The 20,038-nt window shown below is 48.2% G+C and overlaps 1 protein-coding gene across 1 annotated transcript; it reads right to left on the bottom strand.

Annotated features, from left to right (window-relative positions):
- Positions 1-880: 880 nt before the first annotated feature.
- LOC149365251 (nucleoredoxin-like protein 2) lies at positions 881-18,257 on the bottom strand. The gene is made up of 3 exons (XM_089541282.1): positions 17,991-18,257; positions 5,471-5,574; positions 881-1,061 (listed from the first exon to the last, which is right to left on the bottom strand). The coding sequence occupies exons 1-3, from the start codon at positions 18,180-18,182 to the stop codon at positions 914-916; spliced, it is 444 nt and encodes a 147-aa protein (XP_089397408.1). The 5' UTR covers positions 18,183-18,257; the 3' UTR covers positions 881-913.
- Positions 18,258-20,038: the final 1,781 nt, after the last annotated feature.

The following is a 20,038-nucleotide window of genomic DNA, read 5'->3' on the forward strand; positions in this document are numbered from 1 at the left end:
CCCGTCTACCTCCTCAGGGATTATAACAAAACGCTATACGGTGAGACTGAAAAGCATGCAGTCATGTTTTGTCTCAGACGAAAATCGGTAATTTTGCATGGCCTTCGCGAACACAAGAAAGAAATACAATTAAAACGACCGCGATGTACCAGTAGCGTGGTTCAAGCCAGAGTGGTGAATGAACCCCGTAAGTACTGCGCAGGCCGGAACAAAGGTTCCCATCGGAGAACGAGGCATTGCCTCGTGCGAGTGGCGTACAGGCTTCATACCAAGTACGGCAAGGAGAAAATAGGGCCACTTACGCTCCGCCTTGAACGGTACGACGCGGTGGCCTTGATCTGCCTTGATGGCTCTCTCCAGCGGCTTCTCTCCATACACAGTCGTTCACATTCACACATTTCTTACGAAAATTTCGACATTCCTGTAATTGAACTGTACCACACTGCAGTTCACGCACATATTGTTGCTCTAATTAGTTCAATCCACTTATGACCACATTACTAAGCTTCAAATGAAGCCAAAACCACACACATGCCACTCCCGCCCTTTAATTAACCATACAAAATTTCTCTTCCAGACATCTACGCGTGTCGTCACGCGTGACGTGGGTTTCTGGACACAACGCCGGGTCGATGCCGGGTTCTCCGCAACTTCACGAACGGCATTGCCACTCACAGTCGCTTTAGGGCCATTTAGCTTGCGGGCAATAGTTTCGACGATAACATCTCGGACGACACCATACACTACGTCACTCATTGCACTGCCTTCGGCTATGCCTCCCAATTTCTGCTCCTGTCTGCCATTTCTCGGCACCTCGAGGCCGGCTTACCAAAGCGATTTATTGAAGCGAAGGGAGGTATGCAAAATATGTGGCTATCAACTCAAAACGCCCCGGCCCGTCTTCGTCCGACCTTCAGATGGCGGCCAGCCATTCGCGGAACGCCTGGACGCCCTTCTCCTGCACCATCTTCTTGCCATTGGGGCAGACCACGGTGCCGTCGGCGGCCTTCATCACGAGCAGCGTGGGCACGCCGAGCACCTTGAAGCGCTCCTCCACTTCCCTGCGAGAGCAACGCGGAGGAAGACAGTTCTCGGCGATTTCCGCGCGTGTTCGTGCATCTCCTGGCAGTCCGGCGGCCTTACCCGGAAGTGGAGATCTCGGGCTGACGCGCGGGTCGCCTCGTTACCGGGGACGGATGTGTGCGCCGAGGCCCAACTTAAGGTGATCTTGCGATCGATTTTAGCTGCGGACAGGATGCGAGCCGTTTCCGGCGAGACCCTGCCCTTTCCAGACTGCACTTTTGCTGTCGCTAAGAATCAAACTAGCCTTGGTTCCGGCGCAAGCGAGCGCTATTGCGACCTCCTCAGCCGTACCATATGGTTGACCATGATGACGTCATTAGTGATGGGCATAATTAGTAGTAAATAAGAGAATGTCCACATGTGATGCATTATTGGTAAGAGGAAGTTTAGCCTAATTAAGAAACACTAATTATACAAAGTAATCACTGCAATTAATCAGTTCCTATTCATATTGCTATAGCAACGGATAACTACAAGTGCTAAACTCGTGACGTGACCTTCAGCTTGACCGTGAAAGAGCATTTAGCGAAATGTAAGAATAACATTTGGTGTACGAATGATGTAATGTACGGTATAGCACAATGTAAGTCACGTGACTTAGCATGACGTCAATTGAAGCTTTCAAAAGGCGCCTACCAAGGCTGCTCCCTCCACACAGACGGCGGCGACATGGACGGGAATGAAGACGCAGTCGCTTCGACGGGTGCTGGCAGTTGTCCGGAACGCAGTCAACGTTACACAAGCCAAGCCGCGTCTCGACACAACAGAGCTCTTGCTCTGAACAGCTAATTTTTTAAAGGCGGAAGCCTTTAATGCCTCATCGCTGTAAGCAGGGGTCGTCGACAGAAATGTCACGCTTTTCAATTGGTCGAAATGGTCGTGACGTCGCAGTGCACGAATTTCAAACGGGGCCAATTGTACTTTGGCTAGTAACCATGCAACCACTTAAAGGGATTGTATAGTGATGCTCCAACTAAGTGGGACTGAGTTTAGCTCATTGCTTAATTAACCAATTAGCCTAATTAAGTTTTCTAGTCAGACCACATAAATAAAACCGAGAAGGAATTTGGTCGAGTTCGGGAATCGAACCAGGGTCTCCGGAGTGCGAGACGAGCACGGTAACCACTGCGCCATGCCAGATCGATGGTTTAGAATTAACAATGGCGCATCTAGTAAATACGGTGTCTTCGTTCACTCCCATCTTCCTCCCTTCCCTTAAGGCGAGGTTCAGGTGTCCACTGAGATATGCGAGACATTGATTTCCTTTCCTCAAAAACTAATTTACCGACAAGCAAAACGTAGAGCCGAACGGGCCGTGGCGTTCTGTGGACTCTTCATGCCTCCTGCTCCGTACGCACTTCACATATCACTACAGCGGAGGAAGTAGCTATTGCTCTCGCGCTCTCCACTTCTAAAGCTAGAGTAGTCATAAGTGACTCACAGCGCGCCATTCTTAATTTTACTCATGGCCGTATTTCAGTCGAAGCGTTTCGCGTACTCATATCAAATCCTCCTAAACACCTGACCCTACTGATATGGGCTCCAGCCCACATGGGTCTGAAGGGTAATGAGGGAGCACATAAGCTAGCTCGAGGGCTCACTTTCCGAGCAGCTTATCACCCCGCCCACAACATGCCCGCCTTGGTCAGGAAGGACACCATAATCACTTCATGCGATCTGCTCCAGCACTATCGTCTTTCTCGCCAACTCTATCCAGGTCCGCACCAAGAACTTACAGAGGCCGTCACATGGCGCCAACTCCAGACGGACACTTTCCCCAATCCCAAAAGATTCCATAATATATTTCCTGAACGGTATATGCCGATGTGTAAACACTGCAATATCCCAGCAGACCTCCTTCATATGGTCTGGACTTGTCCACGACAACACATGCCAACACCCACACAACATACCTGGGAGGCTCGTCTACGCAGCTCTACCCTTGACGACCAACGAACGCTCATCGGTCTCGCTCTAGAGGCTGCCAGATTCCAAGGAGTCCTGGCCGACCCCTAGATCTGGGCCTTCGGCCCCTTGACTGTTTTAATAAATGTTTACCAACCAAAATGTGGACTCCCTGGCAGCGTTGCAAGACGCAATCGCGTTCCACTCAGAGGCGAAGCTTAACATCGCAACCACACATCAGTGACACTAGCAGCAGCAACACCGCGCTTAAGGCTTTCGCCTTTCCGCGCTTTATGTGAACAAAGCGCCCCCCTGAATTTTTTCTGCCTCAATATATCGCAAAAATTGAGGGGGCACTTTGGCTGTCTAAGTGCGTAGAGGCGAAAGCGTTTTCCGCGCCACTTTGACTACCTCTGTGTAATTGCTCTGTGTAATTGCTAAAACTTGGCATGTTTTGAAGGAGGAAATGCGCGTGGAGTGATGCCTCCCGAGCCTGTGTAAGGTACCACGCTGCTTGTGGAAGTGATGCCCTTCGTTGTTGCCTTCTTTCGTGGTACTGTCCTGATCAGTAGTTAACGAAGGCTTATGCAGGGAGAAAAAACCGCTCTCATAAAGCGCATACCGTCTTGAAAAAAAAAAAAAAAATGGCTGCGGTTTGACCAATGGCCATCCCGAGTGGAATTGCGGAAGCAACGGCGTGGCAATCGCAGCGGCGGCGGCATCTCAGGGGGCACCTTGACTGTGCGCGTTCACACTTGGGCATTTCGGCGGCGGCGGCCAGCGACTTCCGCCGCCGCCGAAATGCTGCCTCGTTCACACTTGCCGGCGACCAACTCTCTGCTCGTCGTCTGCTCACGGCGTACAGAGATGTGGCAAGAGGTTAATCGATGCTGTCTATATGCCATAACCATGTGCACGCCCCTCTTAAGCCTGAAGGGCACAAAATCGTTACTCTAAATAAAAAAAAATAAGGCAAATTTATTAATCGTACGTTTTCTTATGGGCGAGATGAGACGAAGCGAAAGACCGGCGGCCCATTTATGGCCAGTGAACGCGCTGAAGAAGGCAGTAACAATGACGAATCCAATCCGATGCGAGGCGTCATCCATCGAAGGGCGCCGCCATATTGGTCGCCACGGGAATGCAACTTCGTACTCGCCGTCCTATTGGCCGATAAGAATCGGCGGAATTTTTTACGGCGGCAAAATGCGGTCCTGGACCGATCGGGCTTTCGGCTGGGTATTCCGGCGGAATCTCTGCCGCGGCAGCGGATTCCGCTCGCTCTCGCCGCCGAATTCCCAAGTGTGAACGCGTTTTTTAAAGTGCGTAGAGGCGAAAGCGTTTTCCGCACCACTTTGCCTATGTGGCACTGGTGACGTGACCACTGGTTGACGTCACACATAATTGACGACGAAGTAATGACAAATTACTAATTAATGACTAATTACTGATGAATGTCTGAATACTAATTAACTGGTAATTAATTACGCTTAAGCTTCGCCTTTAGGAGTGGAACGCGACAGCGTGTTGTAGCGCTGCCAGCGAGTCCACGGAACGCCACCACCCGTTCGGCGCGATGCCTTGCCCTTTGAACGCAACGCTTTTTGAGGAAAAGAAGTCGAGCAGTAATTCTCTGCCATCTCGGTGGACACCTGAACCGCACCGTAGAGGAAGGGAGGAAGTGGGAGTGAAAGAAGAAAGAGGGGCCGTAATGAAGAAAACTTGTATTTGAGGAAAGGATATTACGCAGTAACTGTCTCGCATATCTCGGTGGACACCCGTCAATACGCCTTGCTCATCGGTAAATTGGTTTTTGAGGAAAGGTAATGTATCTGTCTCGCATACCGCGGTGGGCACCTGAACCTCGCCGTAACGGGAAGGGAGGAAGATGGGAGTGAATGAAGACACCGTAGTCACTAGACGCGCCTTTGTTCATTGCAAACCATCGAGCTGGCGTGGCGGAGTGGGTAGCATGCTCGTCTCGCACTGCGGAGACCGGGGTTCGATTCCCGAACTCGACCAATTTTCTACTCGGATTTATTTATTTATCGGGCCTGATTAGAAAGATTAATTAGGCCAACTGGGTGATTAAGCAATCAACTAAACTCATTCCCACTAACTTGGAGCATCACTATACGATCCCTTTAATTGGTTGCATGGTTACTTGCCAAGGTACAATTGGCCCCGTATGAAATTCGCGCACTGCGACATCACGACCATTTCGACCAATTGAAAAGCGTGACATTTCTGTCGACAAGTCCTGCTTATAACGATGAGGCATTAAAGGCTTCCGCCTTAATATCGAACTGCGCTCAAACTTTGCATTACAGAGCAACGCTATGGTCGGTAAATTTTCTTTCTGTTGCCACCAGCGGGTGGCGCCAAAGACTGGAGTATAGCAGGGACGGCCAATCGAACAGGTAGTACGTGGACCCTCCCTGGCCAGCATTTCGAAGAGCCACTGGGTGCTGTTCCCGCTCACCCCTGGAGCGGGTCGTCGAAAGGCAGCCCGTACCAGTCCCCGTGGGAGGTCCTCATGTAGTTGAGCATGTCGTTCTTGTTCCGGTCAGCGGAGATGAATATCACCTGCACATCCAGGGCATCCATGCATGTATGCCTGCTCCCCCGCCGAGCATGACGCCGCGCTTTCTTATTTCAACGCCACAGCGTTGAGGGCCCCGTGTCGCAGAAAAGCCGGCGTCGTCGTCGTTGGCCGTGAGCGAAAAATCCCAGAAGCAATGCTTGGATTAGTCTACAAGGTTTTAACTGATCAAGTGTTTAGAAGAACTTTTTGTTGGGCTAGATGGTGCATGTTGTAAGAAAAGAACAGTAGCGCGACCAAGACGAACACAAGAGAGGACCACACAGGATGATCAAGTGTATTGACTACCAGGACGTGCAGGCTTTCGTCGGTACGGAAATGCGGCTACCACGTTCGCCGGGTGCCTCTGCAAGTTTCTAAGCAAAATGAGGGGGCGGGGGGTAGCAATAAGCACACAGCCGAACAAACTTGACACCCTATGCGCCATGATGTAAAATACGCGTGAGTGCCCCGGCCATGCTTTAATTTCTACTTCCACTGCTCATCTGCATCCTTGCGACCGAAGGCTAGCACTCCACGATCGCGTGCGATGCCTAACAACCCGCATACCTCTTACTCTGCGACTAAGATTAAAAAAAAAAGTATGGCTGAGGCTTAGCTAAGGTTAAGCCTAGTCAGATGCGAAGCATATTGGCGGCCAGGCTTGGTAATACATGGCTTTCCTTCGTTGCATACTTGGTCATTTTAATACAACCACTAGAAGCCTTCGTCGTGGGGGAAGACAACGGCATGGCTACAGCGGAACGCCGACTAACCCCGAGACGCGCGTTGGGTGAGCGCCTGGATTGCCACGGAAGCCGCGTCTGCCTGCCCGGTGGAGCGAGCGTTTCACCTACACCGAGTGTGAACGCGCGTTCGAAATGCGCGGGAATGCCGCTCGAGGACATTCCGGCGTCTGTGCGATGGCATCGTCACGACGACGTCACGGTGTCACGTGGCGTGACGGCTAGGGGTCCCACGGCGACGGCGAGAGGTGGAGGCCGCCTCTCTCATCCGATGTCACGTGGTGTGACGACACGGCGTCACGTGGTGTGACGTCACGGTGTCACGTGGTGTGACGTCTAGGGGTCCCACGCCGACGGCGTGAATGGTAGCTCTAGCAATATGCTTCGCACAAAAAAACGACATGACGGTCACCACGTGTCAACGCGATATTCAGCGACAGCTGTTCATGCGATATGTTGTGGTTGAGAGTATGTTGTTGTTGTTCCGAATGAGAGAAGGCAAATTGGTAAATTGGTTTTTCAGGGAAGGAAATGGAGCAGTATCTGTCTCACATATATCGGCGGACACCTGAACCGCGCCGTAAGGGAAGGGAGGAAGGTGGGAGTGAAAGACGAAAGAGAGAAAGAGGTGCCGTAGTGGAGGTCTCCGCAATAATTTCCACCACCTGGGGATCTTTAACGTGCACTGACATCGCACGGCACACGGGCGCCTCTCGCGTTTCGCCTCCATCGAAACGCGGCCGCCGCGGTCGGGTTCGAATCCGTGTACTCCGGCTCGGTCGACGAGCGCCTTACCACTGAGCCACCACGGCGGGTACTGAGAGAAGGATGGAAAGGAAATAGCGCGGGCCTGCCGACTGGCTCGAGCTGAGCCACCACCGCTGCCACGTGAGGAGAGTGAAAGACATGGGAGGAAAGAGTGAAAGAATAGACGCGCGTCATCCGCGTCCTCCGAAGCGGCGACGCTGACTCTAACAGGTACCCCAGAGCCCCCTCTTGAACGATTGAGCCCGATCTATTATTAAGGCGAAAGCCTTTAATGCCCCTAGCCCGCTATCATTCTCTCCAACATGTGTTCCGCATGTTGACGAATGACCTCTCCCTCCAGTGAAAGGCGAAGGCCTTGGGATGCACGACCCCGTGGGCCACGTCGACTTCTACCCGAACGGAGGAGCCGGCATGCCGGGCTGCACCCTCGGTTCCAGCATGCACAAGCTGCTCACCGAGGGTGTCCTGAGCGGTGAGAACTCGCTTTCAACGCTGCGTTGCTGAAACGAAAGAAATGCAGAACGAGGACTCGAGCGCCCGGCCGCGTTTCGATTGAGGCGAAACTCAAAGGCGCCCGTACGCTGTGAGATGTCAGTGTAGTGCGTTAAAGGTCCGCAAGTGATTGAAATTATTCCGGAGTAAAAAAAAAAAAGAACAGAGCCTCACGCCAGCTCTACCCCCCGCCCCACTCCTCCCTAGATAACAAACAAGCAACACTCTGGCGCAGACTACAGACCCACTCTCTCCCCTCACCCCTTACCCTAGCCCACTATCATCCCTCCTTTCCCACTCCAGCATGCGCCCTATGCCCAGACACCCTTCGCCTCTTCCCTCCACATCATTTCCCTCTGCCCGGCGGACCCTCCCCCGCGGGACCTAGAGAACCTCAAGACCTGGGAGGACTGGGAGCCCCTGCTGCGCTCGGAGGACCCGGCCGTGCAGACCATCGCCACCGGCCGTGCTGCCAGTGTTATGGACCTCAGGAACATAAACACTTAAAGGCAGTGGGGTCGTGCGGGGACCCTGGTGCGTGCCCCGAATTCCTCTTACAATAACGTTTCTCTCTCTCTCTCTTAATGCCTCATACTGTCGTTAGCAGACGCGTCGGCAGCCGTGTCGGCAGATTTGTCCGCCTTTCGGCGTCACTGCTTAAAAAGAAACTGCGCCGAGGGTGGGAATAGAACCAGGGCCTTTGGCATTTGAAGCGGCTCATGTTCGAGCATGAATAAAGGCGCATCTAGTGAATGCATGGGTTTCATAAATAAAAGGAATAAAGTCAGCAAAAGGAAAATAAAAATAAGAAAGTAAACAAAAATAAAAATGAGATATGAAAATAAAAATAGAAACAATAAAAATAAGAAAAGGAGCAAAAATAAAAAAATGAAAAATAAGAAAGTAAATAAAAACAAACAGTGCGCAAGGAAACGCTTTCGCCTTGCAGCACTTTAGAGAGCCAAAGTGCCCCCTGAATTTTTTGTGTACTTAGTTCTATGACACTCTTCTCAGTATCCCACACACAGTCGTTTACGCACCAGCGTATACAGTTCGTTTGGCCGAAAAGCCGTCGGCGTCGTACTTGTAGTTGCCGGCACCGCTCGTCGGAAAAAATTGTATCTTGCCAACCGTCTGCCGCAGAATGTTCCAGATAGTGTAATACCATTCAGCTTTTCGAGGAGCATAAACTTACTAGTTAACTTGCGGCAGCAATTCGAACCGGCGACCTATAATCGGGGCTGCGGGTGTTCACCGAGATGTGTGAGACAGTTACTGCAACTTTCCTCAAATGTAATTTTCATGTATTTCATTATGACACTCTTCCCCCCCCCTCTCTCTCTCTCTCTCTCTCTCTCTCTCTCTCTTCTTTCACTCCCACCTGCCTCCCTTTCCTTACAGCGGGGTTCAGGTGTCTACCGAGATATAAAAGAATTAATGAACAATTTCCTCTCCTCAAAAATGCGTTGTGTTGAGAGCTGTTTCCAAAGGGCAAGGCGTCGCGTTGAACGGGCGATGGCGTTCCGTGGACCCCCTAGCAGCGCTGCAACACGCTGTCGCGTTCCACTCCTTAAGGCGAAGCTTAAGCGTCTTCCAATGCCTACCAGCGCAGTGCTTACGCAAGTTTGTGCAAAGCATTCGTAGCCATAGTCCTTTGATACTTTCGTGCGGACCATGGATTTAGTGCGCAACCCTACGGAACAGCTTCATACACAGCCTATATTGAGCGCTTCAATCAGGGGCCCAGCCTTTCTATAGCCTGACTCAGTCAAATTCTCGTTGACCTACAAAAAAACGAGCGAAAGCTAAAACTTGGAGATCACTGCGGCGACCCGCATTGGAGCCATGCGAAAGCAAACCGTCTACATACTATATCGACGTCCGTGGCTGTTATGACGTCCGTTGCTATTTTGTCTTCTAAGTGTATTTTTTCACGTTTTACGCATTTAATTATTTAACTAATTGCACCCCATCAACAAAATTTTTCCCACGGCAACATTTTATCACACACTACCTGTCACCATCACACTTTCATACATTTATCATAAGAGAATGACGTAATCGTGCGGAAAAAATCTGCGGACACTTTTTACTGACTGGACAGAGCCATATAATGGTCTCGCATTAATAAGGAAGCTTAGAGCTTGTGCCCATATTAAGCATTTCATGCTCGAAGAGTAAATGAGTAAGCTGTATTGCCTGACTGCATTCCACCCTGTCCTCAAAGGGGCCACCAGTTAAAAGTCTTGCAGTTCTGTTCCCCGAGATTTGAGTGCCCTGGACGCGCTGAAGAGAGCGACCGACATTTATACCGCGAAGCTTTCGTCGCAGACACCGCCCGCCATATTCAAAATGCTCGTGCGACATCAAAAAAGCGCATGCCCGCCGTAGTCTGCAATGCGGGCTACGATGTCGGCGGACATGTTTCGTTGGCGTAGCGTCAGTCCCACGTAAATATGAATTAGCGACTGTTTAAAGGGAAGGTGAAATGGTTTTTTGAGAATTCGACACTATTCAAAAATTCGAATCTATGAAGCTTCTAGGTAAAGCATGCAAAGTAGCTGTTCGCTAGCATTTTGAATCGTGACGTAATCACTGATTAAATCCGCGAAGATGTTCAGGCTTCTCCTCACTGCGTAAGAGGAGTGCGGAGAAACTCGTAGTGACATCATTGTTGCTGAAATTTAAGATAACCGATGCTTTCGTCTACATGCTACTGTGACGCCGCCGAACCATGCTTCGCGAGCTTCACCTTCGACGGCATTCGTTTTCTTCCTTCAGACAACCGCTTCTTCGCTAGAAACTCAGCGCCGCCGTACGTGACGTCATAATTGCGGCCTCTGACAGTCGCTGTGCACTGCAGAGAAGCCTGAACGCCGACGCCGCTATTACGCCATTATTTCAAATGCTAGCGAAAAAAATATTTCGCATGCTTTACCTGCAAGTTTATTTATTTTATTTACAAAATACTGCAGACCGAGTCGGTCCAAGCAGGAGAGGGTACATACATATGTTAGTGAATACAATGCCTTAGGATCAGCAACAATGGTGAAGTTAGAAATCATTTAACAATACTGCAGATTGGGCGAGTTGGTTAACATACATCTTGAAAAATTTAGCGCGACACACAAGGACAGAAAGAGTAGACGACACGAGCGCTGACTAACAACTGAAAGTTTATTCGAAAACACGTAGAATTATAAAGGAAGAAAGTGCGATAAAATCGTTGGTCAAAAACCAAAAGAAGAAAACTAAACACAACAGTCACCGCCAGCTCCTGCTATCAAGACGCAAAGCACTTGTCCAGATAAGCTACCTCTTTTTCCCGTATAGTAACGGACATGACAAGAAATTTTCATGACAAGAAAATATAATAACAAAAATAAACAAGGTTACAAAGCAAATACACTATGTGAATGTACATGCCCCAAACACAGGCACATATGCAACGAAGCACACTATGCACTGCTAATGAATGATAAACATTTCCAACCAAACACTCAGATATGTAGGTTCTCAAATGGTTGAAGGCAGGAGAGGTGAGTCATGAGGCAGAGAATTCCATTCGGATATTGTTTTTGGGAAGAATGAATATTTGTAGAGATTCGTGCGGGCAAATATTGGCCTGATGCTATGACTATGTTTATGTCTCGAAGGTCTGGTTGTGTCCCTTTCGAAGTAGTCCTGTGGCTGAATGCCTAGCTTCTGAAGATACAAAGAGTGAAAAAAACGCAGCCGGGCAGCCTTTCTTCTTCCAGCTAATGGCTCAAGCGGTGCCTGATGTAACATGATGGATGGAGAGTCCCTTCGCTTATACCGGTTGTATATGAACCTTACTGCTAATCTCTGGATTTTCTCTAATTTTTCTATGTTGGCTGTGGTGTGTGGGTCCCATACTATGCTGGCGTATCCAAGAGTAGGTCTAATAATTGTTTTGTACGCTTGAAGTCTAAGTATGCTTGAAGAATTGCCGAATTTATGTTTTAAAAAGCCTAGCTTTTTTCTTGCAGAGGAACAGATGTTGGAGATATGGGATGACCATTTAAGATCAGATGTTAAAGTCACGCCCAGGTATCTATATTCTTCCACTTGACTAATTCTGTTGTCTCCAATGGCATACGTAAATTTCATTTTGTTGATCTTATTCGTAGTACATAAATAAACGGTTTTGTCATAATTAATTGTCATGTCCCACTTGTGACACCAGTCTGCAAGAAGCTGCAAGTTCGAATTTAGGACAAGTTGATCGGATACAGAATTAATGCTTTTGAAAATAATGCAGTCATCAGCGAATAACCTGGCCGACGCACTTAGTTCCAGAACGCCTAACAGGTCGTTAATATAAATATTAAATAAAACAGGCCCCAAGACGGAGCCCTGGGGAATACCTGAATGAACATCTAAAAAGCGGGAGCAGTTGCCATCAATTTCCACATATTGTTTTCTATTTTGTAAATATGACATAACCCAAGCGATGATATGGGAAGGGATACCTATTTCTTTCATTTTAGTTATTAATTTAGAGTGAGGAGCCCTATCAAACGCCTTGGAAAAATCCATAAAAATTATATCGACCTGACCGCCACTGTCGAGAGCTCTTGTTAGGTTATGTACGGTATCAATTAGTTGTGTAGTAGTGGAAAAACGTTGCCGGAAGCCATGTTGCCTGTTGCTAATGACATCATTCGTGTCTAAAAAACTGTTCAAGTATTTGAGTATGATATGCTCGATTAATTTGCAAGGAATAGAGGTGAGAGATATTGGGCGGTAATTATTGATTTCTGATGGATTTCCTTTCTTTAATATGGGTACAACACGCGCAACACGCCAGTCATGGGGTACGACGCCTGACTCTACAGATTTTTGGAAGATTACGACGCGAAATCTAGCCAGAAATTCTGCATACCTTTTTAAGAATGCTGCGGGAATATTATCAGGACCTGCTGATTTTTTTGGATCCAATCGCAAAAAAAGTTCGGTAACACCTTCCAAAGAGATAGTAATGTTGCTTGCGACTTCGCTAACTGGCGCGTTATCAATCCTCGCATCAGGTCTTGAAAAAACGCTCTGAAAATAAAGGTTGAACCTGTCTGCCATTTCCTTTTTGTCTGTGACAACTACCCTGTCAACCGTTACTTGCTCTAACTTTTTATTTTCCTTATTCGACAGGTACTGCCAGAATTTCCGAGGATTTTCCGTTGCAAAACGACCAAGTGTCTCGGAAAAATACCTGTCTCTTGCTTTTTGCAATCCGTGCTTGAGGGAGGCGGTTAATTCTGTGATTACTGACGCATTTTTATTCTTTTTATTCCTGTAGCGCTTGCTTTTTCGTTTTAATTGTATTAGATCTCGGGTTAACCAAGGGTTTGTCCTCCCTAGTTTCTTTATTTTTTCCGGTACAAAGTTTCGTATGCAGTAATCGCAGAGGTATTTAAACCTCGCCCACAAAGCATTTACGTCGTCCTCACAAAACGATGAGAGGGCATCTTCCAGATAATGCATAATACGTGGGTTGTCTGCCGCGTCAAAATGCTTCACAGTATGTGATTTTGGCATGCACTTTCCCATTTGACGAGGGAGCATGCAGGTAAAATAGACTAGTTTGTGATCAGAAATGCCCTTGTAAACTTCAGTAATGCAATTTTTTATGCCTGCGGAACATAGAATGAGGTCTAGAATTGATGAAGCTGAACTAGTTACGCGTGTAGGAGAGTGTACAGTCTGGACTAGATTATACGCCAACAACGTATCAAGTTTATCAAGTAATATCAAGTTTCACACATTCGGCTCGTTTAAGCTCATCAAATTCTAAATTCTCTTCAGTTACCCTTTGACAACAAGTCATTGGAAGAAGGTGAAAACAGTAACATTGGTTTTAGTCGCTGAAGCTAAAAGACCGAAGCGATGATCTTGTGGTAAAGCATCCGCCTCGCATTCGGGAGGAGCTGGGTTCAATCCCCAGTGCTGCCCGGTACACACCGGCGGTTTTCTAATGGGTACAACCCGGGCCTGGTGCTCGCCTTTTCTGGGATGAAATACTTGGGAAAAGGGCCTCGGACGAAAAGTGTAGTTGGACCAAATGAGCTCAAAGATACTCGGGCACTGCGACGGACAGTGAGATAAGTGCGGCTTGGTTCTTCGCACGTGGACGAAATGCCCAGCGAGCGTAGGTGTTTGCGAAGCGCGGAAGAAGCCGCAGCGAAGAAGTGTGTCGCTGACTCGTCGGCCGGCTGAGACGCTGTCTGCCTCATTGGGCGGCAGATAACATTGCAGGGCAGCTGCCTCTACTTATTTATTTATTTTATTTATTTCGAATACCCTCAGGGCCCGGGTCGGGCGTTACAGAGGGGAGTGGAATACTCAACATAATTAAGATAAAAGCACAGGCACATATATATATATATATATATATATATATATATATATATATATATATATATATATATATATATATATATATATATATATATATATATATATATATATATATACATATATATACACATATATATAGGGGTGTCAAAAACAGTGCAAAAATAGTAAGGAACACCAGAAGGTAACAATAAACATCCAAGAATTCAATACAAGTACTACAAGTAAGGAACACCAAAATATAACTGTGGAACACAATACAAGTAGTAATACGGGGGTAAAAAATAAATAAACAGTGCGTAACGATTAATCAGGAACACCAAAATGAGCTTTTAAGGCATTTTTGAACAATGTAACATCAGTAATAGACACAAGATCTTCGGGAAGGTGGTTCCACTCTGTTATTGAGCGCGGGAGAAATGAATTATGAAAGGTATTCGTGTGGCATGCGAAAGATCCAATTTTATGACGGTGGTCCACGCGATGTGACACATAAGAGGGCCGGTGGAGTAAAAGATTGTGAAGTGTGTCGTGGTAGTATATTTTATGGAGCAAACAAAGTCGCTGTATCTGGCGTCTCAAGGAGAGTGGAGGTAGGTGTAATGTGTTTTTCATGTTAGTTGTGCTGGCAGTACGATGATAATTACTGAGAATGTAGCGAGCAGACCGATTCTGAAGAGCTTCGATGGTTGTTACCAGATGATCAAGGCCGGGATCCCATACAGAAGCAGCATACTCAAGCTTTGGACGGATAAGTGTTTTATAAAATTGTAATTTAAGAGATGAAGAAATGTTCGCAAAATTACGTTTCAGATAGCCTAGAGATCTGTTAGCGTTGCTAGTTATATAGTTGATGTGCTGTTCCCATGATAATTTGGATGAAAATAAGACGCCCAAGTATTTGTAAGATGTTACCTGTTCAAGCGGGGAATCCTGAAGAATATAAGAAGAAACATTAGAGTTAATTCGAGATACATGCATTAAGTTACACTTGTTAGAGTTAAGAGTCATTAACCAATCCTGACACCATGCAGTTACTGCGTTAAGGTCTGATTGCAGAATCTTTTCGTCATTAGGATTGGTTATTTCACGATAAATTACACAGTCATCTGCGAAAAGGCCAGCGCGAGATTGAATTTTGGTGGGTAAGTCATTTATGTAAATTAGAAAGAGCAAGGGAGCAAGAACGGAGCCTTGTGGCACGCCGGAATCAACGGGGACATAATTGGAGTCGATTTCGTTAATCGTTACGTATTGGGAGCGATTAGTAAGAAAACTTCTCAACCATGCAAAAACGTTGGGATCCAGGTTAAGTTGGTGTAATTTAAAGAGGAGTAGAGTGTGTGATACCTTGTCAAAAGCCTTAGAAAAGTCTAAAAATATGCAGTTGACAACACCGCCGTGGTCGAGGACGCTGTGAAGAAAGTGAGTGAAAGATGCCAGCTGCGTTTCACATGAATAATGTTTTCTGAAGCCATGTTGGGAACTATGAAAAAAAGATTGAGAATCAAGATGGGTAGCGATTTGGGATGATATGATATGCTCAAGAATTTTGCATGGAACACATGTCAAAGATATGGGGCGATAGTTTTTAACATCATGCTTGTCACCATTTTTATGTGTGGGAACCACCTTCCCTACCGCCCAATCATCAGGAACCAAGCCGGTGGATAAAGATTGGTCGAAAAGTTTTGTTAAGATGATAGATGAATAAAATTTGGTGTTTTTAAGGAATTTTGACGTGATACCATCAGGACCAGAAGCAGAAGAGAGCTTCAGGCAATCAATAATCTTTTCGACACCAGCTGGATTAACTGTGATGGGAGGCATTGGCGATAGCGGAGGTATGTCGAACAGAGGTTTAGGGACTTAGCAACATTCGTCGACCCGTTACGCTACGCGTACAGATATAGAATGTCCCCACCAGAGAAATTCCCCGCCTGATGGAACAGAGGATAACTGCAGCGAGACTAAGGGCTTTTCTTTCGTTTTAAATGTTCGCACGTCATTCCTGGTGTAATTTTTTTTCCGTCGTGATTTTTCCTCCCACCGCGACTCGCAGTTTGCAGGTGAAGCCGCAGGCGCCGCATCTTTGAGAGCGGAGCCTAGCTCGCAGTGTGTGTTGGAGCAGGTGGCCGCAATGGTGCGCAAACTGCGTATACACAGAGCTCGACAAGCCAAAAAAGAAAAAAATGCGCGCACACCCACAGCTTCTGATGCATGCAGCGCCGGAGACATCGGATCAGAGAATTTCTTCAGCTTCATTCAGGCTGCAAAAGTGACTCTATAGCGCTGTCGCGTACGGGTTTTTAAACATCGAGCCGACAAAGTTGCCGGCGAAAACGGGCAGCCGTCGACGTGGCAACGCCCCCGCGACCCTCTTCGAGGCGCACACCGGCGCATTGGGTACAGGTGCGGTTGGCTCCCAAGAAGCTCCCACTGTCACCACACACGAGTGTACTGTGCTCAGAGATGCGCCATTGTAAACACACAGCATCGCTTGGCGATTCCTGCTTACCTTCTTTAAACGAAGGTACTTCTCTCCCATCTATGCATAACCGCGATTACCTATCGCACAATTATTCAACCCCGAGTGTAGAACAAAGAATTTCAGTTTGGAAGCCATTTTCCGCTCCTAGGCACGATTTAATCAGCCCGAAATGTTTGCAAAATACCGGCTGTTCTTCTATTTTCTAACAATATTTTTTCAGCGTTTGCTTGACACAGGGCCCTGCCTGCTGAATGGAAGGTCGGGAAGGTGACCGCACTCTATCTCGTTTCATTTACTGTTTCCTTAAGGGCATTGCATGAGGAGGCGTACGCATTGGTTTCCATGCGGCGAATTGCGACGAAAGCATGCGCAACAAAGAAAAAGTAACAGGAAGGAAAAAAGGAGTGAAAAATGATAAATCAAGTAATATCAGTGTTCCACACAGGATGCACGTTCAACACTAAAGAAAAGAAGATAATGAAACTTGGTGGTATAGGTACTGTACACAGGAAAGCGGTGGACGCTATAAAAGACGAGTTTATTTCCGCGCCGAATGCTTTGTGATTTGTGCATGACGTGATGTGTTCAGTGAACGGATTCCAAAGTGCGCTGGGGAGAAGTCAGTTGTTGTAAGTGGCCGCTTATTATCGTGGTTGAGGTTGGAGGACGGGGCGGTTAGCAAAGAGCCCTCCGGTACATTCAAATCATTCAGTCCGGTTCAAATCGTGCCGTCCGGTTAATTTATTCCTCATACTCGTACGACACCAGTGTTTCAACTTTGAAAGTTAAATCCGGATTGCCACTCCTTTCATTTCGTTGCCTCATCGCTAGCCTCGCTCTTTTTCATAAACTTTTTTTATTCTTCTCTGAATCAAGCACCGCACATCACAGCCGCAGTACGCATATCTCACCGCACCAGTCACGCACTGCAAGTTGCACGCCCACCATCGCACACTAATACTTCTTCTGCATCGCTCTTTTCTCGAACAGCTGCAGACTGGAACGGCCTTCCCTATGACATCGTCGTCATCGCTTCGCCATCTGTTTTTCAAGCGCGTGTAACAGATCATCTTCAATGTTAATAATTGCTGTGTTTTCACATTTTCAAGTGTATTCCCACCCCTTATGTAACACCCCCTGAAAAGGGGGCCTTTAAGGAATAAAACTGAACTGAAATGAACTGAGCGTCGTGACTTGGTACTGTGATAGAATGCATGAAGTAAGCACAGGCGTGGAATGGCACGGCGTGATTCAAGAGTAAAGAGCGACTGCTTCAGGCCGGTGTCCCCTGAGTAACAAGGTGCGACGAACCGAGCTGCACGAATTTAGACCGATTCGAATTCGATCGATCAGTGACAGATGGAAGATGCGTACTCTAAGTTTGCGCTTGCAAATGATTAGCACGCTAGCTGCTTTATGCCATGCAGGAGATGAAGATTTCACCGCAACCTGCGATTGGGGAATAAAATGCAATAATCGCTCTATGTGGATGTGTCATTACGCCAGCACCCAACAAAGCGCGACCTCTCTCCAAGTGCAAGGACCTGCCTACCTCGATGGCCAGGCTGTCCCCCTTGGCGACCTTGTAGACGTTGGCCAGCACCGGGGTGAACATGCGGCACGGCGGGCACCACTGGGCGGCGAAGTAGAGGCAGATGAGCTGCTTGTCGCGCAGCGCCTCGTCGGCCGAGCACAGCGAGCCGTCCTTCTTGACGAGCATCTTGCCGCTGAATATGCTGGCCATGATGGCCTCACTGCAGCTGTCCGACCAGAGTGCAGTGGTCGTCGTTCTCTTCTCGCCAACGCAATGCTGGTATGTTGGCCAAGTGCCACCGCTCTCGAATGCGGAAAGTTCTTTAAACAGTTTCACCGACAGACGGAGGAAATAAATATAGCAGCATAGGACCAGGAGATGGATCAAACAGCGATAAGGAAACGCTGGAATTAGTCACACTTAGGCTGCACTCACGAGAAGACAGGCACCACATCTGGAAAATATCACGTCTGAACAACACGGAAAAGTAGCTGGCGTGTAACACACCGCGGTGGCTCAGTGGTTATGGTGCTCGGCTGCTGACCCAAAAGACGCGGGTTCGGTCCGGGCCGCGGCGGTTAAATTTCTTTGGAGGAGAAATTCTAGAGGCCCATGTACTGTGCGATGTCAGTGCACGTTAAAGAACCCCTAGTGGTGGAAATGTCCGGAGCCCTCCAATACGGTGTCTCATATAGCCTGAGTCGCTTTGGGACGTTAAACCCCATAAATCATAAACCACAAACAACGGCAACGCGACACTGAGCAGCTTGGTTGGTTGGTTGGCCTCAAATAGAATGGCACATAACCACTACGGGGGACTGGCCAAGACACAGGCGGTGAACTGATGGAAAGAGGAGCAGCTTGGGTTGAGAAGCCCAGACTGTCATTCACGTCGTCGTCATCACGGTCCTACACATATCATTCCCCTCCTAACTCTCTCGCCATATGCGTAAAATTCCCGCGTATCCTGAAAGACGGGAAAGTGGCAGTCATCACTGGATAGTGCCCATGGATTCCCGGACGGTCACTGAGGCTGCCAAACACCGGGCACCTGCCACAACAAGCACATCTCTATGCAAGGCGACACGACATTCAGCTGTCCCCGAGACGGTCGGGCGCATCAGTACAGCACGCGCATAGCAAGTCGCAGTCAGGGAGGCACATATCGCACGCGGTAAGATCATGAAGCGGCAATCGGGCGTGCACATGCCGCTCTATCAATGGCCCACCCCGAAGAAGCGGAAGCCCCCATGGAACGCCACGCTCCCTCAGCGTCTGAAACTGCCCCAGAGCTGCACAAATGAGTAAATCCAACGGTCACCGAAATCCAGAAAAGCGTAGGGGAGTGTATGTACTTTTTAGTGCAATAGCACTGGACAGGTCGCCAGAGAAAAAGGCCTCGACGAAGCCCGGTAGGCAACAGGTGCGGAGCGGCATAGCGGGGAGGAGAGGCACGCGAGCACTGATTGGCGGAGGCTGAGGGGGTCACGTGACGCGGCGGCACAGCTGCCAAGGTCATTCTCGACGAATGCGGTCGAGAACTAAAGTCAGTGACTTTATCTAGAACCAAGCACCAGCGACATCAGTGAGGCTGCCGAACTGGAACCCGCCCCCCCCCCCCCCCCCCCTAAAAAAAAAAGGAAGAAAGAAAGCAAAAATTTGGAAGCAAGCCCAGCCCAGAAAATAAATAATAGGGGTTGAGACACCACAGTCTGAGGATATAAAAAGCTCTGTATGGGCCTCCTCTGTATGTAAGGACAACCAAAGCCAAATATTGGACGCAACAAACGCTTAACACGTATTTTAATTCCGCTCCTAAGAGTCCTTAAACGCGCTTTCTCACAATCGAGACCTATCGCTGGCACTACAGTTAGTGACGTAGAAGCTTCGAAAAGATATCAGTGAATATTGCCAACAGCCCAGCAACGTGGCGTACTATGAATGGCGACACCGGCCAGGTGCTTTGTCGGCGGTCGGTGGGCTGATCGGCAAATACGCCGTCCCTGGCGCACCAGCCGGTACCAGCACTGGCGACAGCATCGATAACATGACTAGTGGCTCCTGTA

The sequence above is a fragment of the Amblyomma mixtum genome, chromosome 1 (assembly GCF_055824585.1).
Source record: "Amblyomma mixtum isolate Tamu chromosome 1, ASM5582458v1, whole genome shotgun sequence".
NCBI lineage: Eukaryota > Metazoa > Arthropoda > Arachnida > Ixodida > Ixodidae > Amblyomma > Amblyomma mixtum.

Bases quoted from the DNA above. Each gene is read 5' to 3' on its own strand.
- LOC149365251 (XM_089541282.1), bottom strand. From the start codon at position 18,182: ATGGCCAGCATATTCAGCGGCAAGATGCTCGTCAAGAAGGACGGCTCG. The intron at 5,575-17,990 runs GTAGGCAGGTCC...CTGGATGTGCAG, and splicing joins GGGACAGCCTGGCCATCGAG to GTGATATTCATCTCCGCTGA. The intron at 1,062-5,470 runs GTGAGCGGGAAC...TTGCTCTCGCAG, and splicing joins TTCGACGACCCGCTCCAGGG to GGAAGTGGAGGAGCGCTTCA.